The sequence below is a fragment of the Lissotriton vulgaris genome, chromosome 11, assembly GCF_964263255.1.
Source record: "Lissotriton vulgaris chromosome 11, aLisVul1.2, whole genome shotgun sequence".
Lineage (NCBI taxonomy): Eukaryota > Metazoa > Chordata > Amphibia > Caudata > Salamandridae > Lissotriton > Lissotriton vulgaris.
Window position 1 is genome coordinate 1,051,156,821 of NC_141699.1, and position 20,591 is coordinate 1,051,177,411.

The 20,591-nt window shown below is 39.1% G+C and overlaps 1 protein-coding gene across 2 annotated transcripts in view; it reads left to right on the forward strand.

Moving 5' to 3' along the window:
• The window catches only part of PLD1 (phospholipase D1), a 370,836-nt gene that overhangs the window by 270,865 nt on the left and 79,380 nt on the right, over window positions 1-20,591 (forward strand). For both annotated transcript variants that reach the window (XM_086944395.1, XM_086944394.1), the window contains 3 exons: window positions 418-536; window positions 4,852-4,965; window positions 13,248-13,358. In XM_086944395.1, coding sequence (XP_086800521.1) covers window positions 418-536; window positions 4,852-4,965; window positions 13,248-13,358 — 344 coding nt within the window. The remainder of the gene's footprint in view (window positions 1-417; window positions 537-4,851; window positions 4,966-13,247; window positions 13,359-20,591) is intronic.

The window sequence follows — 20,591 nt, forward strand, 5'->3', positions numbered from 1 at the left end:
GCTATCCCTACATTAACCCGCCTCCCCCCTTAATCTTTTGACCCACCGACACTTTAAAGCTGGCTCTGTAAAGTAATGACTGCAAAAGGATGCAAGCAGGTACTGGAAAGAGCAGCAAACCAACCACTATCTAGATTCTGCTCCTCCCCATTCTAATTATTTCAAGGCTCTTTATTATTTTTTCCCCTTTTCTCCTGACACCTAATTGCTCTGCAATATGTGAGTGGTGTAAATCATCTTACGCAAAACAACAGCGGATGTAAATATTTATGTACAAGTAATGAATTTTAGCTTGTCGATTCGTTTGACAGTTGCAGTATAGATACGTTTCTGAAAATATATTTTTTGTTTAATGAAAACCATTATATTTGGAATCTTGTGTGAATAATTCTAACATATTGCCACACGGTGATGCAGATTTCATTGACAGGTACAACACTCCCAGGATGCCCTGGCATGACATTGCTTCTGTTGTACATGGCAGAGCAGCACGTGACGTGGCCCGGCACTTCATCCAACGCTGGAACTTCACAAAGGTAATTTAGCATTGGCATGCTGAATGCCTGATATTTATCGTTTAATTCACAGGGTTATATTTTGAAGCCCCTGCGACAAAGGGAATATGATAATGCTATAGACATTTAATTTTGTTTATATGCACATTCACAGTGTAAGAATAATTCATGCAATGTATTCACCCTGTCAAGAAAAGTAAATCCAAATAAACTGTAGTCCCATAATCCTAAAACCAAAATAACAATTAGTCTAAGATGACACAGGTCATCAGAACACAGATCGCCCATCCTTTTTAATACAGCTCAGTGTAAAGTCATACTTTTTTGTAAATTTTTTTAAGAAGTGCCTGAAGTAGTCATTGTTATTTTCTAGTTGGTATAAATATCTAATATATATAAAACATTGACATCCCAATACTCAATGGTTGACACTGAAATAGATCAAGTCAAGTATGTACTTTTTTCGTTAAAAAGTTATCATAAAAGTATGTACATTTTCTAGTCGTAAAAACAATCCATAAAATACATGTAACCAAATTACAAGGCAATAAATACAATAAAAAGACGTATATACAATAAAAGCCAAGGGTCCTAAAGTGCTACAGCAATCTAATCAAGAGCAACAATCTATATATGCCCGCAGTCGTCTAGATCATGTTATCTTTTATCCACTTTATACGTGTCTGCCAGGCATTTCCCAGGTATTTTGCTACCCCACACACGATGGTCAAGGATGTAGTATCAGTTGTTAGGATACGTTGAGCCATCCTATGGCGCCTAAAACCCATCCCTTTGCATATTGGTTTCAGCCATTGTCTTCTAACCACCCTATAGGCTTTACATGCAAACAGAAAATGGGATAGTGACTCTCTGGGAGCAGGGCACCCGTGGCAAGAAGCGTAAGGGAACCCAGACTTTTTCCAGCCCTCGGTGAATTCATTAAGTGAGAGTGTCCCAAACCTCAGCTTTAACCCTTTCGATGCTGATGACGAGCTCAGCTCGTCATCACCCACGGGTGTCGTGTGCTGATGACGAGCTGAGCTCGTCATGCAAACAGCAAAATGGTAATTCCCAGCACAGGAGGGGGAAAACGCCTAGCAGCCAAGGTGTTAAATAGAGCGACCTGTCGCTTGGGTTTTGAATGAAGTCAAGAAATGGTTCAAGCTTCCTAACAGGTTTATGCTCCAAAAACTGTTCAGTTAAGGGCCCCCATTTGGAGCCATGTAACTCCTCTGCCTGCACCCATTCCCAGTATATTTTCTTGACATGTTGTTTGGGTGGAGGACATTGGCTAATCCAGGTTTCACCCATCCCCAGGTTTATCTGGGCCGCGGTTTTGCGTTCCTGCCAACACTGATATAGGATGACGGAACAAACTTGACTCCTCATAACAATAAAATGTGATGACTAAATAGATCCTAAAGGTGAACTCACGCACAGTTAATAGCATATCAGTGTGCCTTTTGGGACCTATATTTATTGAAAACCCAGGTGATAATTACATTTTGCTGTTATTTGTTTTGATTTGTACCTTGTAATACTTGCTAATGACCAGACCTTAAAGTGCAGATACACAAACTCTTCAAAGAAACAAACTTTCTGACTCAATGGGAGATACGTTCTCAATCTCGCCAATATTTAATTTGTTTAGCAATATGCTTTAATGTTACTTATATCAAATCTTCATATTCTGTAGCTGACACATCTTACTTATTGCGGAACTTGAATATTCTGCATGTGTAAAGTATCTCTTCCTTTGGCAGTCTAAGTAATGGTTAATTGTCAGAGCCCTCTTTCATTGTAGCTAATGAAATACAAAATTGCTGGACTTGTGCTTGGCTGAGGATCCAATGGGGTTCGGCTACCCCCTATCTGTGGGATTATGACTGAATGCCTCTAAGTCAGAATTCCCCCCCTAAACTATAACCATACCGCAGTGCAGTGGAGCCTCGGTTGGCCTGGGATAGCCAGCTTCTTGAGCCGGTGCGTAGTGCCTCTCGCTTTAGGACCTGAGCGCGGATGGAAGGGGGCCTCCTCCATCGCCATTAGGTCACTACATGTTCGTGGGGCACCCAGTGCTGAATCATTCGTAAAAATAAAAATAAAACATTGCTGGACTATGAAGCATGGTATTAAATCTAGATACCTTGAACATTCTAAATGATGGCCCAAAGGTTATTCAGTAATTTAGAAGTGTCTCCCTGTTTCCAGGTGAAGACCCGCTCTCTACCAAACGCGGTTTCTAGAAAGCGAGGACTGCCGATGATGAAGTATGACACCTGGTGGTGTGTGAGGACAGTCCTTTATATTTTTTGAGATATCCAGTACCCCCACCTGATAATTTGTTTATTTTGGTCACTAGTCCCAAGTGACTATTTCATTCAGTGTAGCGTCTTTTTCTGTGTGCATATCCTAATATAAAAGATAAAAATGATCAATTATGTTAACTTTCGCCAATAGATATATAATACATAGGATTCTGCAATCCCTGTATAATAAGTCTCTAGTTTCTTTAATAATTGGTGACCTGGAACACACCTATTCTAAATAAATATCCGAACTCAACTGTAGTAACTTATTTCAAATAACAATGCCTGCTGCCAGAGCCAGCTGCCGAGGGGACTGGCAGGTCGGGGCATGTAACATAAGCATCTGTTTAAGGAACAAAACAAAACCTTGCTTTGCTCTCTTCTGCTCTGTTTTTCTTGCTTTATGGTGACACTGAGAAAGGACATATTTATTGTATCATGTTTATTTTTTACACGACTTAGGTAGTCATAAAAAAGTGAGAATACTTCTGCATGTTTTTGCACAGTCCGACCTACTCCACCTTTATTTTTATTTTTTTAAACAGACATATGTTAACCTTTTTGCAACAAATGTGTTTATGTTTTTAATTTTACACTGAAGGTTCTTCATATTTGAAAACATGCTTTCATTTTCATATAAAAGAGATATGCACCAATAATTTAAGTGGTTTGTGCTAAAGGTGTTGGTGTGACCACATATTATAAGGAATAAAGTACCACATGCTCGACTTGATAATGATATTACAAGTCACCTAAGCCATTAGCCTAGTTCCTCTTTATGGTCATGGACCTTCTCACTGCCTTTTATTAACCTTATAATGTACAGCATGGGTACTTTACCCCATATACAACCAACAGACATTAAGTTTATATTTATAAAATATGGTGACTAAAAACAAATATGTACACAATTTGACATTAAAGGATTGAAGCCACAGTTCGAATGAATGTCAAGTTGGATGAAAATATTTATTGGAGATTTTCATTTGGCTTGATTTCTTGAGTTCAATATTAAGAGCAAAAACTCAAAATCATTATTCAGTGGTACTGACTGAGATGTTGAGTCTGCAAAATGTTCTGCTTTTCACAGGGGGATTTATAAAGCAACGTGCATGTATGAGTTGCCATGGATGTCTAGCTAATGGCACATTTTCTGACATTCCCACATGGCCTCATGCTACAGAGTAAGATTCCTTTCTCAAATCCTAAATCCTTATAGCATATAGACATGACAACACAAAGTTCTAGAAACAACATTGACACGTTGCTCTACTGTTCTACCATTGAGGAATCCACATTGGTCTTAAAGAATTCACATTGGTCTTAAAGAATTAGAGAAAAATCAATGTTGCATTATCAATCAAGACCATTGTTAATCGTATTTTCAGTTATTGAGGGATATGTTGGAAGAGATTTGCATAGATGTATTTTTAAGGAGTGGCTTACCGGTCAGGTGCAAGGAAACATGAAATTTACTCCCATCGAAAGAGATTCCTGACCTCCGGTTAACCTTTACAATATAACCTGTCATGGCACTAGGGCTCTTTAAATTTAGGAATTTCATCTTTGTCTATAGCTGGAAGTAGAGTTTAGCTAGAGAGAAAGAACAACTACATTGCTATCTCGATATTGGCGATTTAATTATTAAATATATTGATAATCTGCTCTTACTAACAAACTTTGATGTTTATGATACACCTTTTACTTATTAGAAATGTTGTTTTATCACTATGATTCCATGTGTTATTTCTTCCTTTTGCTACCAAAGCTGCAGTATGGTGCTCTAGTCTCTCAAAACATATGCGTTTGCCACTGTAGGAAAGCAATCATTTGTTTTCTACATTTCAGTTACTAAAGTAAATGAAATGGATCTCTTACCAAAATGTGATATTTACAGATCCTGTTTCATTCATCGTTGTCTGCTTATAAATGAGTTCCAGTGTAGCTAAATGCCTGTTAATAAAGTACCACAATTCTAAAACAGTGTTTATATTTGTATGTGATTAGAAATGTGTGTCTTCTTTTAGATCATGAAACCTAAATACAGATCACTTTCATATCCATTCCTGTTGCCAAAGACTCAAAGAACGGCTAAAGAATTGAAACACCATGTTCCGGGCTCAAGTCTTGCAAGGGTCCAGGTATGTCATTTTAGTTGCATGAAAAATAACAATACAGTAATAGCATTATTGTATACTCTTCCAGGTGGAGGCCTTGAAGATAGTTGGTGATATCTTTAACAAAAAATGACTGTTGCAAAAGATGAAAGGGTTAAGATTGATGAACTGTATAAAAAACCTCTAAATAGTATGCCTGCCTATTGTTTATTCTAGTCATTTGCAAGTTCACGTGCACTAAAATGAATTTGTGGAACAATGGTTATAAAATGTTCATGTAAGTGCCTACTGGCTAAAGTTATGTGTTGATAGTTTCAGCTTGCATTTTTTACTTTATTGAATAGCATGGCTACAAAACATGTTATCCTCCAGAAAATTAAACACAGATATCCTTTTTTTTGTGGTCCGCACCATGAAACTCATTGTTTTTAATATGCACCTAATTATGGACTTAGCTGGGGTTAGATCAGTGGATTTTCTACAGGTCCATTTGTTTTTTTCTGAGATAGGTTTTAACTTTGGCTTTGTACGTACATTTCTTTCATGCATCATAAGTTTGTTTATGGCTTGGAGTCTTCTCATTTCAGCTATCAGCTCACATTTTTCACATACTTCCCTCTTTAAAAAAAAAAAAACTGGCAGCCTTATACATACATGACACCATATTAAGGTTTTGTGCACAAGCTAAATGCTATAAACCGGGTTCCATCATCTTTTGAGGCCTCTGAGCTTCTGCTAATATTTGATTTGAATGAAATAGAATGTAAGTCAATGGCGATTTCTATAGTTGGCTAATGATTGACTTCCATAGACTACAAAGTGTGTTTTTTAAAATTTTTACTACATAATAAAATTGTGTTTTGCTGTTGTGGTATCTTCATTAATAGTCATAATCACTGAGTAACTTTGCCTCTGCACTTGAAAAACAAAAAAGAGAAATCTATTTTTTTCAGACGTAAAAATAACATTAGTAACGCCTATTTGCCATTAGATATTTTAACTAGTAGTAGCCAAAACTAATAAAGCCAGTCGAAAAGCTCAGTTTTGCTGCATTAGTAAGTTTCAAAGCCCTTTGTTAAAAAAGAAACATAAATAACCATGAAAATTACTCTATGGAGATATGTTTTCTGGAAGCAAGTTGCTGATGTACACCATTATGCTGACCTAAGTAAGCCCAATCTGATCGCAAGTTGCTTGTGTTCATTTTGAGAGAGGGCCTGACCGGGCTGGCATTTAAGGCTGGACTGTTCGTATTGCAGCAGTGACAGCTGTAGTTTCCATATTGCACTTTCCAGACTGAGATATCTGGTGGGCATAAAACAATGGAATGGAATGTGGCCCTAAGACAATGGTAGAGGCTAATTCAAGCATTTCAACCTTTCCTTTTTTTTGTTATTATGTCACCTAGTGTCAAATGGCCTCACCTTTTTTTTTTCTTTTTTCTGAACTCAAGATTTTTATTTTTTTTAAATATTGAAAACTTTTTATGTGGAGTATTTTAATCCTTTACCACAAGGTATTTTAGAGTATTTTTTTTATAGATTGCACAATATATGAATAACAACAAGTCAATTACAAGTAAGGGATTTCACTTCTTGGCTGTGAAAATGGCTTCCTGTATTTTAGGACCTTTATGGTAACAAAAAGGGCAGGGAACGTGGACCTTAATAGGTTTATAAGTAAATGCACCAGACATTTTTTAAATAGTTTTGAGATGGTCATTGTAATGAACTTTCCATTTGATGTCCAGAAGCTTAAGACTTATGCCCACCCCACTACATTTTACTCCACCAAAGTCTTATTCATCATTGATATATTTCTCAATGTCACTACCAGCTTTACCAGTGATATTAATATTGGCAGTTTAAAATTTGGAACATCAATAAGATTTTTTAGGGCTGAACTTTTAAGACCGCTTTAGTTGTCTTAAAAAAACATGAATTATGTACATAGAGGGGAATTCAATCAGCAGGCTTCATCTATTGGTCTGTTAAGGTGTCATTCACATTTCACCTTTGCTCATCACAGCAGACACCATAAAGCAATGGGCCAATCAACTTTTCAAACTGGCTATTTTCACTTTGAGTGAATGCAGAAAGACAGGACACATTGTTCACATCTGCCTAAAATATGACCTTTCTCTTCAGTGACAAAGATGGTTGAGTGTGGGTTTGTCAATTATTATTACTATTACCTTTAAATCCTAGTTGTTTATTTTTCCTGCCTCTCACATTTGTAGTTACATGACATTTTCTTCTTTGTCTCTTTTTTGTTGAATCTGTTAATGTCTTTGAGTGACGTTGTGAAATAAGTGTAAAAGAAAGTGTAAATGAATTGTAGTTGCCTGTGATTTGAGTGCTTGGTTATATGGTCACTTATTCTTGTCTCCTTCAGAAACAATATTTACAAAATAAATTACCCAACTGAAAGGCTTGTTATTTAAAAGCATCAGGAGTAAAAGAGCTACCAAATGTTTTTTTTAATTCTTATTTTTATTGCAAGCATGTCGTAGCCACATTTAGAAGGGCAGCATGTTTTTTTTTTCTTTTTATTCTTATGGTACATGCTTTCAATAACATATAAAAAATTAACCATTGCACTAGCTTGCCAACACAAGACCATACTGGCTTTGTAAATGTTTGTTTCACATCAAGGAAGTTGTCTGTTTATTTGATATCAACCTCCATAGGATGACATCATAGTCACCATTTGACCCATACTTGGATCTAAATCTTCAGTCCTGAGATTCATGAACTTATCTTTTTTGAGAAAGTAACTAAACAGCTTTTCCTGGTCTTTCTAGAGTTCTGAAGGAGGTTCTGATGCAGGTAATAAAAGGTCATCCTAAACACAAGACAACAAATTAATCATCTAATACAGGCCTCCTAAATCAAAGGACCATTTGTGTTTACTATTTCGTAGGGATAATGCCAGCCTCATATTAGTTTTATTATCAGTGAATGGGTAGGTAAGCAAATGTTTATAGAGTGCATTTGAGACCTCAAAAGCATCCTGGCAGGGACAATTCATTAATTTTGGAAATACCAATTGATGACAATATATCATACAAATAAGAGGAGAGAAGACTGTTCACTAAACACCATGTTGCATCATCTAAGCTCTGTAGAGCCTGATAGAGGTCTCGCTGAGTCTTTGCTCTTGGTGTAGCTTTACGGTACAGTGGAGAGAAAATATATAATTGACAAATTGAAAACCACCAGTGAGACAGGTATATTGACAATCCTACTTTCAGGAACTTCCATGTACATGTACAGTATGACAACAGTGTTTTAGAAGCAAGTGCCAAATATGAGATTCAATTGTTCTGAAAATATATTATGTTCTTGATAAAAGTTTGATTCCTTTGTTTATATATTGCTTTTGATCAGTGCTAAAGTGAAAGCATAATAGCTTTTAACTTCCTTTGTAATGTGTTTGGAAAAAAATACAAACCTAATTTAAATGCAAAGTTAAATATTTGTGAGTTCATTTCTTACCAAGCCCCATTAACTTAAAGTAAGTTATTTGATATTTTAAATATTAATGGGCCCATTAGGATATCTGGTGGATCGCCACCGCCATGCGGGCGGTGGCGATCCGCCAGACATCCTTACCCTCCTGCCACCCATTTCCCTCCCGCTATATTACTATGGGGGGGGAGACCGCGGCGGACGGAAAGACCGTCCGCCGCTTTTCTGCCCCGGTCGCAAAAAGGTTTAATATGGTGGCAATGTCTATCAGACACCGCCAGCCATATTTGCATGGCCCAAAACAGATGCCTGCCACGGAAAGGCAGGCGGTCTCCACATCGGGAGCCCCCTGCGGCCCCCATGGTGAAGGCAAGGTGGGGGTGCACATGGGGAGTACCTGTGGTACCCCCCCCTGCATTTGCATATGCAATGCGGCAGGCACCGCGCGGTGCCTGCCGCTTTGTGTATGCAAATGCATACATGCATTTTTAGCATTGTGGCGGGCGGTACTGGGAGCACCGCCCGCCACAATGTTAAAAATGCAGGATGCGCCCCCCACTGTGGCGGGTACATCCTAATACGCCCCACGGGACCCCCGCCCTTATAGCGGGCGGTCCCATCATCTGATAGGATGGCGGGCTGACTAAGTCCTCCCGTCATCCTAATGACCCCCTAAGTTCCCTTATTTGCTGCCAGCTGAATTGACATTTGAATATAACTGCTGTAACTATCTTTGTCAGTTCCATTATAGATTTCTGTGAGCAAAATTGAATACTGTACAATCTTCTTCAACCGAGGTCATTGCTGTCAAATGTACAACCAGTATAGATGATGCAATGCCTGCAATGCATTGTTTATTCAAAGTCCACATTAAAATTTATTCTGCAGTGCTCTCTGTGAGAAAGGGAAGTTGTGGTTGCTAGAAATTGGCAAGTGTTGTAGTCTCTTTCTTAATATCGACATATGCACGTGCACAAATGCACGTACACAAATGTTGAGAAACCAAAGGTATAGTCGGAGAGATACCCCAGTACATTCTTTCATGGACAGGACCTTTCAGCAACACTCACATATGCGCAGGTCTCTTCTAGCCCAACGCATTCCGGTAAACCACACTCTCTCATTGAGGTAACAACATTGTACAGGTGATAGCATTCTACATTGATGTAAGGACATTACAAATCTTCTTTCTTATAAATCACAACAAAATATTAAAAACTACATAGCATGCATAATAACATTAAGACTGCAATGTCCACAATATGCTATATACAAATGAAGTATAGTTTGCTGCAATTGTGTCTGTGCATGTGTAACAGGCACATAATTAAGGAGGAATCCTAAATAAATTATCTCCATGATTCACAGACTCTTTATACTTAATAGGCAATCCAATTGCTTTTCTATCCCCACACACCACTTACATGTTCAATTAAATGCCTTTCCCCATTTCATTGGGAAATTCAGGAACTTCACCTCCCCCACTCACCTTTAGCGATCTACTTTTATTCCTTCTTGTTCCAGCCTCAAATTCTACATAATTTCTCCCCACTATCTTCATAGTCTTTATTTCAGAAAATGCCAATTTGCCTTTGCGAACAGCCCATGGCAACCAAAGCTTTCGTTTTTGCCCTTCCTACAACGGAAACTCCTAAAAACTTTTTATCAATGCTAATCCTAAGCAATTCCTGTTTATTTATAACTGACTTCCTCAAATAACTTTCAGCAATTTCAATAACCTTATTGGTCACAGCTAGCTTGGGTTTAATTCTGTTCGGCAACTGAAAAGGTGATTGGCCAGTTATCCAATGTATTCTGGTCCTCTATGACCACATAATTTGCTTTATATGGTCCACTATGTTCCTCCCATTGGCCTCAGCCATCTGACTATTCCCCTTAACTATCCTATTCACCCATTCTACAAGACGAGTGGCCCTGGGATTGTACTCTGCATTTCTGCAATTATTGATATTTCTTTGCAGCAAATATTCTCTCATTTCTGCAGAGCAAAATAATTGACCATTATCAATCACAATTTCTTTCAGATAATACTCACGGAGTGTAAAGTCTTTCCATGAACCATATCATCGCCTTACTTGTCACCTCTCACACAAACTCCAGCTCAAACGCTTTTGAATAATAATCCACCAAGATGAACCTATTATGGGTACCCAATACATCAATTGGACCCATAATGTTCAGAGGTAACTTCATCCATGGTCTCGTAGGATATTTCACAGGTTGAATGGTTGAATACATGTTTTGTGAAGTGTGCCACTATTGTTGCATAAGAAACCATTTTCCCTATATCTCTATCCATAGCAGGCCACCAACACAACGCTCTGAACTTGCACCTACCTAAATGACCTTGATGACCAACATCTGTCACTCTTCTTCTCAATTTATAGAAGGTATTAATTTCATACCTCTTCTCATGTCCCATTCATCCTCACTAAGTCCGTTCTTCACAATCATGTAACCTTCACACCGTTTACTTTGGATGGCCAACCTGCCTTAATTCATTTACGCCAAGATGACAGTCCCAACATCCTCATTAATTCCATCCTTCCATTCATCTGCTGTTAGGGTTTTCATATCTAAACTTTCGATGGTTGCTACCTAACCCTATTCTTCCAAGTTGTCAAAAGAACCAGTGCATGACTCGTTTGACACTTTAATTCTTGACAATGTATCAGCAAAGGCCATTTTTATTCCCAGAAATAAACTGTACAGTGGGGCAGGGTGCATTGTAATTAAAAACTTGGACATGTACTTACATGTCTTGGTAGTACAAAAAACTCCCAAATTGGTGTTATATTACTGCAAAATCTACCTCTCCCATAGGATAACATTAAATGACATTATTCCATGTAATACAAGCTAACCTGTGATTGGGAGCAGGTCAGAAAGTCAAGTTTAGTGTCTGAGGATTTGTTATTTAAAATCATCATTATGATAAAGTTGGATGTTAAGTCCCAACTCTAAAAATGCCTCCTTTAGGAATTTGGCATTTTTGTGCCCTAACCATATTGTGTCTGTAGCCTATTCGTGGGTGACATGACTAGGTGTGAGTGGAAATTGTCCTTTGTGTATTCCTCCCAGACAGCATCACAAAACAGGGTCTGGGTGTTGGCAGATGAGCCATCACTGACTTATTAGGGGTGGAGAGGTCACCTTCTACACTTACTCGTCATAGGCACTGGCTCAGCTCACACACAAAGGACTTCCCACTAGCCTATTGTGTGCCAGATAGACTGGGACCAGGGCAGGGAGGCAGGATATTCCACTCCCCTCTGTAGGGGGAAACTGCAGAAGCTTCTTCCACTTCAAAGTGGGCACCAGATATACTTATTAGACCATTAGACCCACTCCTCAGATCACTTCTCTACCTGCGGAAGTCTCTGTAAAAGGACTGCTCTGTTGCCTGAATAAAAAGGACTGACCTACACCATGAACCCAGGAACTTAAAGTGACTCCGAAAGGTTGGCTGGCTGGCTGGCCACCTGGTCAGAGCCTCAGGGACAGAAAAAGCACCAATCATCTTGAACCCTGTGCCTATTGTGAGTCCTAACCCACCAAGTGGTTCCTTTCCAGTTATGGACCCTTGGAAGCAGGGGTAAAGGTGCTCTGCGAACCCAGCTGTGCTGCCCATCATAACTTATGCAACCCGACAAGGACCTTGCATCAGTGTCTTTACAGCCCCTCATCAGAACCAATGCAGCATGATGTAACTTAACACAGGATACCCACATCACTCCTCAGAACCACCACTGTGTAGAGCAAAGTCCTGCATCAAGACATCGTTTTCAGATCTCAGAGGGCATAACCTGGTCCCTGAACCCTGCCCATGCTCCACCATGGTTGGCCTAAACTTTTGACTTTGTCCTTGTCTGGTGCGACTCGATAACAAATTATACCTAAATCTTTAAAATTGCATATCTCTCATTCTACTGATTATATTGTTGTTGTTTTGGTGACAAATAATTTATTAAAATTCCTGTGTGGCACCTAGCAAAATGGAATCTATTATTTCCTTACATTGATCTTTTCCCAAAATGATTTCTTTTACGTTGGTTTCCCACAGCAGTGACATATGTTTGCTGACCTCAACCACTCACATTTTCTCTTATGCATCATACATTACATGTTTTCCAATCATTTGCAAAAGTGGCTAGATTTTCCCACTTTTATTTAAATTTGTCGCAATGTTTACCCCTCCAAATGATATTTCCCTCACTAGATTTCTATACATGCCTTCTGATTTTCTCAGCTTTTCACCTACTGATTTTACCTAATTTCTTTATGCTCTTTGCCTTTTCACAACTCCAGTCCCTCATTCTGCTGTAAGTTAATGTATTCAATCAAAGATGTAAAGTGGTGTTAAGGGTATGCAATATCAGATTTTCTATAGTGCAAATAACTTGGTTTTAGGGCTCCTTTCTACATAACCTGCAAATAATATTTGCTTATTGGTCAGTGTATTTGCCTATGCCGATATCATTCTTATTTGTTTAGAAAAGTGTATCTGCACATTTTTAAACTTAAAGTTATATATGTTTATAGTTGTGTGTCGACGTGAAATGTTTTTATGCTTTTTATCAGAAAATCTTTGACATTCCCAATCGTTGTACACTTTATTCCCTTTATCTTAATTATTTTTCTATAAACTAGTTGTTATATGTGTACTATTCAGTTTATGGACCTTAATGTACATAATGCTGACTTTTCATGCCAGTGGAGGAAAACACACTTAAAATGTAAAATAAAGAAAAGAGAGCAAAACACAAATGCTGCTACAAAGTTTTTAGAAAGTAAATTTGCTAAAATCTTTCATAGGTTCTCCGCTCTGCAGCGGATTGGTCTGCTGGCATCAAATACCATGAAGAATCTATTCACGAAGCTTACGTTCAAGTAATAGAAAACAGCAAACACTTCATCTACATAGAGGTAACTTCTGTCACAACTTGTGAGGAAGAGAAATTATATATATATATTAGTCCTATTTAAATTTGTTTATTTGAGGTAAAACTTGAAGAAGTTTTGCTGTTGTTACACAGGCTTAAAAATGTTGGCAGAATTGCATCATTTCCACAAATTAACACTCCTGTTTCGTGGTATTCAAGAACCTTAAGCTTTGATGATTGGTGTGAATATGTCTGCAGATTTCAACCATACCTATTTCTATGGTTTTGTATTCAATTAAATGTAGGTGGTGTGGTTACTTGCCAGTACATTCTGGTCTACTGCTACTACTCTTGTATAATCCTCCTAATCTCTGTTGTTTTTGTCTTTCTTCCTTTGTTGATTGCTGCTGAGAACTATCCCAGTCTCTAAGATCTGGTATCATTTTGCTTTGATTGGCACAGATAAATACTAATAGATGATACACTGAGTGCAAATGCAACACACAACTTGCCCTCCTTGACAGGAGAATCAGTGCACAGGTTACTGCATCACAATGGCGACGAATATCCTGTCCACCAAAATAAAACCCATAGGATATAATAGGATTTATATTTCGACAGGTGGGATATACGTCACCGTTGTGATAAAGAAACCCGTCCGTCAAGATTGTAATCAGGCTCTAAGTAGCATTTGAGGATAAAGTGAAGGCTAAGGAATAATGGCAATCTCGGCAAGAGAACAAAACATCTGTCTTCTGTCTTCTATTCACAGGACTGCATCTCGAACAATCACCAATAACAGGCAGTACAAAATGTTCCTTTGTCTGTACGCAGATGTGTGCTTGGTGTTTGAGACATGTGTCTGTATTTTCCATGAGTATGTGTCAATTGCAATTCTTACTTTTTTTCTCTCGTTAGGTAATGTTTGTTACTGAGTTGGTTCTTGCCAAAAAATGGTAAATTCAGTTACCATTTTATCAGGAGATTCTTTAGCACCCACTTTCTTTAGATTTGTCATGATTTATGGGTGCTTACTAAGGCCTTTCTTTACAGATTCTAATCCTAGTGAATTCTGTGTGGGATAAGCAAAGTAAAAAGCAGGCACTTTCTACAGTGTATCTCATTCACTCTATATTTTCCCATTGAGGCATTATTCAATCAATATTAGCTTAATTCGGTTTTTGCACTAGCCATAACATCAACAGTGCAAAGATAAAAATACTTAAAAATACTTTAAAAAAAATATAGAAATTCATGCATTAAAGCATACCAACCGACAATGTAAAACCTAATAAAAAATACAGCCACAAGTGTTCACAGGTCTCTAACATTTTCTCAATCTCATTGTGGCTTTTAAAAAAACAAGTTACATTAAAAATAATATCAACTGGTAACAATTTTAAGAACAAAAGAGCTGGTCGCACTTGGGTAAATTTGACATGTTTTAACAAAGAGATGATCTAGTTCTTCCATGGCACAGCATAAAAATGGCAAAACTTTAGAAAATGCAGAGTAGCATGAGGAGACCCATTGTCACAGCTGCAGGAGTCAAGGGTGTAAACCTCTTTCTTGCCCCAAAGAAAATCTAACAGATAGTGCAGTAAATCCATCCTGAATCCTGTAAGTAAAAAAACGATCATAATTACGCTTTACAACTGGAAGGTAAAGCTGCATTGATTAGAGGAATTTCAACAAAAAATATCTACATACCTTGGGCATCTGAAGGGCTACTTGTTCTCTAACCAAGGTCCTCTGCCTCGTAAAATGTTCTCCTATCCCTTTACAATCTGCCTTAACTATACCCCCAGGAGTATTAAGTAATTCAATCCTATCAAAGCTCTGCAAAGATTCCTTAACCTTCTTAGACAGGGAAATATGATGGGAGTGGTCAAGGGATAGGCAATCTTTCAATATCTCTCTTGTTCAGCTTAGTTTAGTTGCTTGCTCAGATGTCTATCCAAAGGATAAGTGGGCAGACTACTGTTATATCTGTTACATAGGTTATTCCCTATTACTTGTGCACTGCAAAAGTTGAAACGCTGTAGGGAACACATAAAAGTTGTCTTAAAAGATGTTTTTTCAACAGGTTGCAACTGGTTCTGTTTGATGTACCCCAAGATCTGACTCCCATATGTCACTTTTGAGACACATTTGGCGTGGTGAATACGCAATAATGCCCAACCTGAAAGTGAAATTAAAAAAAACTGGGTTGGCCCTTGTAAAACCAGCCTTTTACCATTCATAAAAGCGCTCCAGCTTTATCTTTGTTGGTCTAGTCAGGGTGTATAAGCATCACAAAAGACTTACTAACATTGACCGATAGGTCCAGGTCACCCATGAATACTTTGAATGAGTCCAGCAGGGGCTGAAGACTCCTTGCGGTCTTAGCCATTAAAACTGCATCATCTGCATACAGTAACACAGGCAGTTTGGGAGACCCCACCTGTGGACAGTCTGCATCAGTATCTGTCAGGGCCTTCCCAAGCCTATTTATTTAAAGGGTAAATAATAAAGGGGGCAAAATGCATCCTTGTCTCACTCCTCTACCATTATTAAAACAGCAGGTGCATTTCAAATGTTTAGAGTATTGCTTCATTGCCACTGTATTAGCATGGTGGTCTCTTGGGAAGTAAGTAAACAATATCCTGACCCACCCCTATAGGTAACATTAGTTGCCAGAGTTTATGTATGTTTACCCAAATTGAAGGCAGAGGTGAGATCGATAAAAGCTAAATGGAGAGATCCTGAAAGGGCTGCAGTATATTTACATAAAACCATAAAGAGGTTCAGACATTGATCCACTGTTGACCTGCCCAACCAAAATCCCCACTGCACATCAGACAAAATGTTTCTCAGCCCACAGCACTAGCCAATCCAGAAGGACACTCCCCACCACCTTAACTGTTGAATCAATCAGTGCAAAAGGCCTACAATGCTGAGGGTTGTCCCTATCTCCCTTGTTAAATACAGGGGCAATAATAGAGGTGGCCCATGACTGTGGCGGTCCCTCCATAACTGCCGCATTCAGAGTTTGAGTCAGTACTGGGGCCCAGACCTCTGTGTTGTTAATGTATACATCTAGTGGGATTGCATCTCGACCTGGATTGGGATGGGCGAAGAATTCCGCTCCGCTGGTGAAGTTTACTGAGTTTCGCCCACTACTCGCTCCGTGCAAACCAACTTTAAGATGGGCGGTGTTGGCAGGTCATGACCGCTCGCATTGAGAAATCACCCGCTTGCATTGAAGAAGCTGCTGCTAAAGTAGAATGTGGCCGAAAGCAGCATTGCCCTCGGCATGATGAGGACTGCCGTTCAGGCTGAATTTGCAGCGCAGGACAAACTCCCAGTGCTTAAAATCAGTGCGAGCATGGAACTTAACATACACTGCCACAGACTGAACTTCAGAGACAGCTGAGTTTTTCTTACACTTTGCCGAGTTCCGCAGAATAAAATTCTACAAATTGTGCCCAGGCCTAGACCTGGGGCCTTATACTTTGTTAGACCTAATATGCCCTTATTTACTTCATCTAAATTGAAAGGCAGCTTTGTAATCCCTTCCTCCAGATGCCCTCCATTACAGTCATTTGTGGGGGAAATACTGTAATTTCCTTAAAATGGGAAACCACACTATCTTCAGTGATGTCTGAGCCAAGTAATGCTCCATGGTCTGATGCAAGAAGGGGGTTGTTGTTAATTATGCTTCAAATCCTAGCACTACTTCTCAACATGATAGCCTCTAATAGATTGTCCCAAGCTGTGTCCCTTAATGCATTCTTGTTTCTCACAGTTTCTGGCTTATACTTACTGCAGCAAATCTTTATGAGGGCAACATCCCTTGGCTTAGCATTCAAGGCACACTTTACATTTCTTAGAGCTTGGGAAACCCCTCTGGCAAGCCATTTAGCTACAGCTTTGTGCAGCTGGGGCATTGGGACGTCAAGAAGGGCTGACTGTATGGGCCCCAGAATCTCTTGAGGATTAGAATTACTGGGCAAACGGATTATGATCCCAGTTTCAGAGCTAACGTACCGTGACTGATTAAAGCTTTGGGAACTACTTGAGACCATATAAGCCTTCTTCTCTGACTAGTCGCCTTACAACTTGTTCTAAACCCTAAGGGGCTCTCTTGCTTGGCCTGAGTCCAACATACTGATAGGCAAACTGGATTATGATCACTAAAGGGGCTCCGTGGAATAATGACGTGTAAAATATTGAGAAAAATGGGTGCTGAAACAAAGATGAGAAAAATGATTATCACACCCCCTCCCTGTAAAGGTGGGGTTGATATCCTGTACTTCAGAAGAAATAAGCTTGTCAAGCGATAACAAGATTAGATTAGCTCAAAATGGCATTTCACAATGCACCTTGATGAGAATGTTCCATATTCAAGCCAAACGGGGACGTACACCATTGAGCCCTGTTAGCTCCTTCAAAAGGATTCTCACAATGGTGAATATTAAAATCCCCTGCAACAATAATGTTAGCCATTGACTTTTTGGTCCTTTCCAGCTGACTCTAATAAAGAGCCCAAAATCTGAATATTACAAACATCACCACCCCCTATGTGGGAAGGGTATGCCCAGACGTGGGTCCCGTGCTCACTACGCCACTGGAGTCAAGCTATCCTGGCTGAAGATGGCTGATAGCCAGAAACCGGTCCTAGGATGCTTGATTCCGGTCCAGGGAAGACATGGCTTGGCAGTTCGGTCTGGACTGTTCCCATGAGGCACAGGGTCAGACTGATTTGCATATGGCCATGCCTGAACTGGGGTGGCTTGGTGAGCAAAATAACGATGGATTAAACCCAGATCTGTGACTGGGGATGAATGTTTTGCTAATGTGCAACATTCCGTCCAACATCTTGCTTGTTTTGCTATTATAAAGGTTCAGCAGCAACATTTTAGAAGTCCCTGCAAGAGAAAACCATAATGCCAGAAGAGTAGAAACCCCTGTAGAAAGTACTCCAGACCATCCATTTACTGCCAGGGATACAAAGATAATCAGGCTCCTTTGGGTGGGCCAGCCTGGACCTCAATAGTGGAAACAAATTAAACCAATTAGTGGTAGCCCACTTTTCCTATAAGCAAATCACCCCATATCTTCTAATTAAGTTTATCCAATTCTCATCCATACATTTGGCATTATTCTTTTTAGATCAGCATTTGATTTGCTGTCCAATTTTCCAATTCAGTCAACAACAGGAGAGAAGGTTGGCACTGTCTAGTACTCTAAATCTGTCTCTGAGGAGCATAGAAATGAGGGAACACAATGGTGTAGTGAGGATACAGTTAAGCCTGCACAAAATGTTATTTACTTCTGCGTAGTTCTGCATAATTTCATGCCAGAAACGCAGTGTTTGCGATTATTCTAGTACAACACATCAACAGACTTCATTTGAGTAAAAATCTAATTTCGTGAACATGGAAACAACCGAACGAACCGAGCGTGAATGTTATACACAACATTCTCCATTTTGTTCAGTTTTTGAGTGCAAAATGCCTCCTCGCGTACTTTGGCTTCTTTTTGCACTATTTTGCATTTCATGCTGATTTTGCTTGGGGCTTGGATACATTTTGCCTTGAGTATGTTTTGCTCTCGGTTATATCCATTCATTTCTAATTTCCACTTAAATGTTATTGTCTGTTGTCTCTAATGCAGTAAATGAGGCATCAGGTCATGTGTGTACCATCCAGACTTATCAAAGCAGCTGGGTACTGTGATCCGACAAACAAGCGGAGATAGATGTGGCATGACTTGAAGTGAACAACCTGGACAGCACAGACCCTGAGTTGGCTGTCTATCCATGGTATCAAATGCAAAAATCACAGTTGATGGACAGAATGCAGAACAATGTCATACATTCACCCCAGTACAGGGATCTGGGCCTAAATCCATCTTTTTTTGCACTCCACACCACCCCAGTTCAGACATGGCATATGCAAATATGGTATCATTCATATGTTGGGGTAAACATTATATTGGAGTCACCATCATAGCAGCAATGCAGAAGCTCTTATTAGCTGACCTTAGAGAAGGAAGGGCAAACTTGTAAGCCTGAGATGCCTGTGCCAACTGCAAATGGAACTACATTTGATGCTTGGCATAGTAAACATCAGTGATTGACTTGTGACCCACAGAAACCTAGCTGAGAAAGTGTTAAAGATTATTGATAAATGATTGTATGGATATGTTTTTTCACTCATATTTCATGTCTTTTAACATTAGAACATTTTTAATTTTGGATTTGGACTCTGGAATTCTGGGCTACCTTTATCTTTTAATTAATTAATTATTGTTTGTGAGCCGAATAAGCAGTACATATTTATTTTAGGCATGTTTATAAGGGTTGCAATTAACAATGTAAATAAAATGGACTTGGTCTTGTGGCCCATGCCTGCATGAATACACATGCAAGACTTTGCACAGGACTGGTTCGAGTTTTTATTTCTAACCTTATTGCCCTCCATTATGATTGGTGAAGAGATCGAAACTCTTAAAAATTGTCTGAATGGCATGTCTTTACTGCGAATCTTCTGCGCATTAAACAAACCCCATATTTGCCTGAAATCTTCAACATATCATGGATGTAGCCCTGAGAATTAAGGAAATCCTTCACCTTTATTCCCTTTGTTCAAAACTCTAAACCAGTGGAGATTGTGACCAACTCCTGGGGGCCTTTTAATATTGTTTGAACCTTTGTTTGTGTAACGTAAACCCACTAATCACACTCCACTGTGCTGAGTGTAGAGAAGTTTAATGAAGAGTACCTTTACAAGCAGTCTTAAATTAAATGTCACAAGCGTAGTGCATGTTCAGAAACCCATCAGTATACTGTCAAAACCTCAAACTCTTGTGCATTTTGTGAATTCTAGAATCATAATTTCACTTTTAAATTTTTTATGGGTAGGCCTGGGTGGAATTCGCGGAGTTCCGCTATGCAGAACTCTGCGAAGTGACAAAAGAACTCCACAGAGTTCTACAAGGGGCAGAGGGCGACGTAAACTGCCACTACGCTAAGCGGAGCAGAGTTTTTGACACTCCGTGGAGCCCAGAGTGCAGGAAACTCCGCAAACGGAGCGGAGTTCACCGCCCAGTCCTAATTTAGTGCATATTAGAATGTTGCAGTGATTGGTTCTCAGTTTCCAGTTAAAATTATGGATAAGATGCACTAAATGTGTCTTAACATAAAGGTCTTTCTTAAATTTAGCCTCTGGTTGGGTAAGTGCCTAATTGGTGCTCATACATACACATTAGCAAGCCTACCTTTCTAATAGCT